The sequence below is a fragment of the Eretmochelys imbricata genome, chromosome 16 (genome assembly GCF_965152235.1).
Source record: "Eretmochelys imbricata isolate rEreImb1 chromosome 16, rEreImb1.hap1, whole genome shotgun sequence".
NCBI lineage: Eukaryota > Metazoa > Chordata > Testudines > Cheloniidae > Eretmochelys > Eretmochelys imbricata.
Genome location: NC_135587.1, coordinates 4,290,889 through 4,295,689, shown reverse-complemented (window position 1 = coordinate 4,295,689; position 4,801 = coordinate 4,290,889). Strand labels below are relative to the sequence as shown.

The following is a 4,801-nucleotide window of genomic DNA, read 5'->3' as shown; positions in this document are numbered from 1 at the left end:
AGCAAGGCCGGCTAGAGGGGGTAGGTGGGCCCTGATTCCTCCTCCTCCTCTCTCCACCCAGTCATTGCCGCCCACCCAAAGTCGGAGCCCACCCAAATGTCCCATCCTGGCTCCGCCACTGCTGTGTAGAGCCTCATGCTGCACAGAGACCGTGTAGCGTGCAGGCTGCTCTGAGACACCCCATACAGAGCCCAGGTGGGGGGCACACTGTATAGAGACTCATACCATATAACATGCTATACAGAGACTCAAACACACTGGGCCAAATTTTCAAATGAGAGACACAAATGTGTCTGCACAATCCAAAGCCCCTAGTATGCTCCCAAGCCCCGTCTGCACTTACCCCCATGTGCCAAGACATGGCTCTGAGTCCCCTTCCACGTACAATTATGCAGCCATGCAGACAAATGGGAACCGTTGTGCTAGGACACTGGGCCTACTTGCAGAGGCCAGGTTGAAAACATGCCCCTTCCTGGCTGTCTCCAGAATTAAACAAGGCGGCGATGGGAGGGGGGAGAAGAACTGTCCACTTGGGAGCAGCTATGGGCAAGTTTGGTGTCTAGGCAGAGGGATGGAGTGGGCATGGCAGGGAGCTTAAAATGATTGATCTGGCCACACTTGCTTAGAGGTAGCCATGTTGTCTAGTGGTCAGATTTAGGGAGTAGGAACAGGCAGGGCCGCAGGTTCTATGCTGAGCTGTTGTTCGAACAGCTGCAGGCCAGTCACTTATTGCCTGTGCCTTGGCCAAGCCCAGCTGGGAATCAGGTTAAAGGAAGAGAAGGCAGTAAAAGAACCTCACTGAGAGACAGACCTGTGGCACTGGAGTTACCCTCCACGTAGCAGCCCTCTCCTCATGGCAAATCTCATGTGACAGGGCCAGCCCCACTCCTCTATCCCCACCAAGACCAACCAGAATCTAGGGAGCTCAGCAGCTCCTGCCCTGACTAGCCAGTGGCCACAGAGGCAGGTGGCCTGAGCCCCATGGAGTCCATGGATCTGTTGCTGCCCCGTTAGGACAGCATCTTTCCCAGGCCTCCCCGGGATCCACGCGCCAACAGTTATCTGCTAGAAATGATGGGAAGATTCTGACCGACCAGTTTAGTGCGTCAATAGTAAAATACCTGTCTACAAAGGGGAATAAAGAGGAGGCCCGTGTGGCGCGGCAGCACTGGTCACATGAGGTCGTCCAGGAGGTTGGGGCTGGCGACCCAGTCCAGGGTCCGTGGCTCAGAGGCGGCCATGATCATACACATGAACTGCTTTCCGGTCCGCCTGTCAGTGGGGTAGATGGTGGTGGGCGTGAACCTCTTGTTACTCTCCACGAAGTCGCACAGCTGCTCGTAGATCTTGGGGAACTCATGGCGCAGGAAGACGCCTCGGATCCGCAGCTCCCGCTGGATGTTGATGAAGCAGACCTCCCGGGCCTTCCGCCCTTCCTCCCCCTCCTTGTCGATGTCCGCCGTGCCCGGCGGGGGGGTCAGGATCAAGGTCTCCATGTCCCGCTCCTTCTTCAAGATCTGCTTCTCGGGGCTGGAGGAGGCTAAGGCCACCTTGGCGTATTTCCTGACGGTCGGCACCTGGACCTTGGGGGATGGCCTCACAGGCACTTTTTGTCCAACAGCCACTGTTACATTCAAGAGGAAACATTCCTCAGGGTCATACTGGATGCCAGCCACCCCCAACTCCCGGGCATAATCCCCCAGGCTCTCTGCGTAGCCCTCCAGCTCCCGCAGGGACAGGTAGGTGGGGGACATCAGCAGGCTCTCCAAGCCAAACTGGAGGAAGTTCTCAGCTGAGCCTGAGCTGGGGAAGCCCAGGAACAGCACCCCTCGCCCCCGGGACAGGTACCCCACCTTGGCAATGCGCGAGAAGGCCTTGTGCACCTCGGCATTCTCCCGGCAGAACTGCAGAGCGTGCCGGCAGATGCTCCCGATACGCCCGTAGACACAGCTCTCCTTGTGGATGTCCCAGTCCTCGCGGCGGCAGCTCCGGGAGCAGTAGTAAGTATAGCAGCTGTGGCAGGACTTGAAGTAGAGGCAGGCGTTGAACATGGTCTCCGTGCGCCTGCACTTGGCATTCGAGCACATCATCATGTCGTCCTCATCCGCGCTCAGCTCCGGGGAGCAGTCATCCTGCTGCTTCTCAAAGCTGCTGCTGGAGACAGACATGGCAAGTGAGCGGCCACCCTGCTCCTTGCGTACGTCTCTGTGGAAGGAACTCGGGCCCGGCTGCTCCTTGGTGGGCCTGGGCTCCCCCACCAATAAAGGCAGCGGCTTCCTGGCCTCCAGCTTCCTGGCGGGCCCGGGCGCCCCGTTGTCGATCAGCCTCTTGAGCTGGTCTGTCAGGCTGTCCCCGTTGCTGGGGCGGCGGCTGGGAGGGGGCTTGGAATCGATGACCAGGTCTGTGATCAGCTCATCCAGCTGCTCCAGGCTGCGCTGGCGGGCGGAGCTGCTTTGGGTGCTCTCTTTGGCAATGGGATCCGAGTAGCAGTGTGTGGTGCGGGAGCGATGCCCATCCCGCCCGGAATCCAGCACATCCCAGCTGGCCGAGCGCTTCTCGGTCTTGCTCAGACCATTGGCTTTGATGTCATTGTCGGTGATGGTGATTTCTGGGGTGACAAACCAGGAGCGGCCCAAGGGGCACCGCCCACCGTCTGCCTGCATCTTCTCCATGATGGAGTTCTCCGAGAGGGAGAGCGCTGCATAGCGCTTGGGGGAACTGGAGAGGTTGATAACCACGGGCTGCCGCCGGTCATCAGGGGATAAGGCACGGTGCTGCTCCCGGGCGAGCAGGTTCTCATAGCTGCGCCCGCGGAACATGGGGTCCTCCCTGCGGACACTGGGTGCCAGGATGTTGTCCCAGGATTTGGAGTAATGCCGGGTGTCTGTGCCTAGGCGGGGTTGGTTGGTGCTGTAGCTGGCATGCCAAGAGGAAAGCAAAGCCTCCTGCCCAGAGGGATGAGGTGCAAAGCGGGACATCTGCAAAGTCTGGTAGGGCAGTGCACCCCGGTCTGGGCAGTACCAGTCGCTGAACTGCAAAGGCTGGGTGCTACGGGCATGAGGGTACGTCCGTGAAATGGATTCTCTCTCATGGTATTTGCCATAATCCTCAGTGTAGAACAACCGGGAGGAGGTGTTCAGAGCGGGGTATACCCTGGGGTCCTCTGTATAGAGGGGTTTGGTGGGCATGCCCCTTGAGGCATAGAATTGAGGGTCTTCTCTGTAGAAGGTGTGGGTAGGGGCTTCCTGGATGGGGTAGGTCCGAGCTTCTTCCACGTAGAAAGTCCTGGGTGGGATGGTGTGGATATTACCTTTGGCTGGGTCCTCTGTGTAGAAGGGCTGTGGAGGGAGGTGACGCCCTGGGTATGGGCGAGGGCACCCCTCGTAGCCAGAGCTTTTCAGTGGAATGCCAGGGCCAGGGCACCCGGCTGGCTCCTCTGTGTAGAAGAACTTGGTGGGCACATTTGGAGCGGAGAAGGTCATACAGCCCCTCTCAGGATAGTCCTGCGGGCAGGGCATGGCCTGGTAAACCCGGCCTCGGGGGTCACCTTCGTAGTACTCGTTAGAGTAGGGCAGCCTGTGCTCCCCGCTGTAGGAGTCGCTGGGTGTGGGAGTGCGGGACACAGACACCTGCCTGCTGCTTGGGATGGTCAGGCTCCGGATAGCGCAGGGCAGCCTGGGCCAGTACGGCACCTCCCTCCTGCTCTGGGCCTTCAGGCTGCGTGCCGTGTGCACCAGCACTGCCTCGTCTGGCTTCATGTCCATCCGGCACTTGACATGCAGGCTTGTGGCCGGCCTCCCACCTGGGACCTCCTCCGGGCAGTTGCTGCTGACACACAGTGGGGAGATGCGGCTGGTGCTGCTCCGCTGGGGCTGCAGCTTGATGGGGTGCACCTCGTTCATTGGGGCCTTCATCGGCGCGTATCCGCTCCCCCTGCGAGGGGACATCTCTGTCCTCGCAGGCTCCCTGGAGAGGCGCAGAGCCTCCCGTCCCCGCCTGGCCGGCACAGGGGGAGACGAGGACGACATCTGGATGGGAATGGGAGTGAAGGTGGATTTCACCCGTGGGGCGCTCTTGGACCTCGCTCGCCTCTTTGGCTCCGCCCGAGCCAATGGCTCCTTGGGGCCTTCCCTCCCGTGAGGGGGAGGCCTGCTGTTCTGAACGTCCGACCTGGGAGGAGCCTTCCTGCCTCCGGAGCCTGAGGAAGGCTCGGGGGTGCCCGGGTGCCGGCAGGGGCGCTCCATAGCAGGAGCAGGGGCCAGCTGGTCGTCGAGCGGCTCGAGGAAGTCAAAGCTCCTACAGTGGCGCTTGTTGAAGGGCTGCAGGTCGCGCGGCAGAGATCCAGACATGAAGGTGTCACATTGTGCCAGTGGCTGGCAGATGATGGAATCCCTGGGTGCTGGGCACGTCACCTCTAGGTCTTGATACACCGTAGACACCAGTATGTCAGGTGGGTCGGTTCGTGTCATCTTAAACAAGCTCTTCCTTCTCCAGCTCCTCTTCAGATCATCTCAGGGGAAGCCAGCCAGCCCTGCAACGGGAGAGAGAAGGGGCCTTGAGTCTCATGCCGGAGAGGCCCGCTCAAGACAGGCTATTTTTGAAAGCTCCTGATTTTTAGCCAATCTCATGATTTTGGGGGCTTGACTCATGATCCCGCAATGCTCGGGACTGGCAATGCTGGGGGGGTCTAGTAGGCACATGTGCAAAAGGGTCCGTGCTGGGGTAAGAACTGGAGCTGGCCGAATGGTGCAGAGACAGTGATGAGGAATTCCAAATGGCCACGGCCTGGTTCAGAATTGGT

At 59.9% G+C, this 4,801-nt stretch overlaps 1 protein-coding gene across 1 annotated transcript; it reads right to left on the bottom strand.

The window, feature by feature from the left end:
* Nucleotides 1-1,172: 1,172 nt before the first annotated feature.
* Nucleotides 1,173-4,469, bottom strand: AJM1 (apical junction component 1 homolog). The gene has a single exon (XM_077835549.1). It carries the CDS (start codon nt 4,467-4,469, stop codon nt 1,173-1,175), a length of 3,297 nt encoding a protein of 1,098 aa, XP_077691675.1.
* Nucleotides 4,470-4,801: the final 332 nt, after the last annotated feature.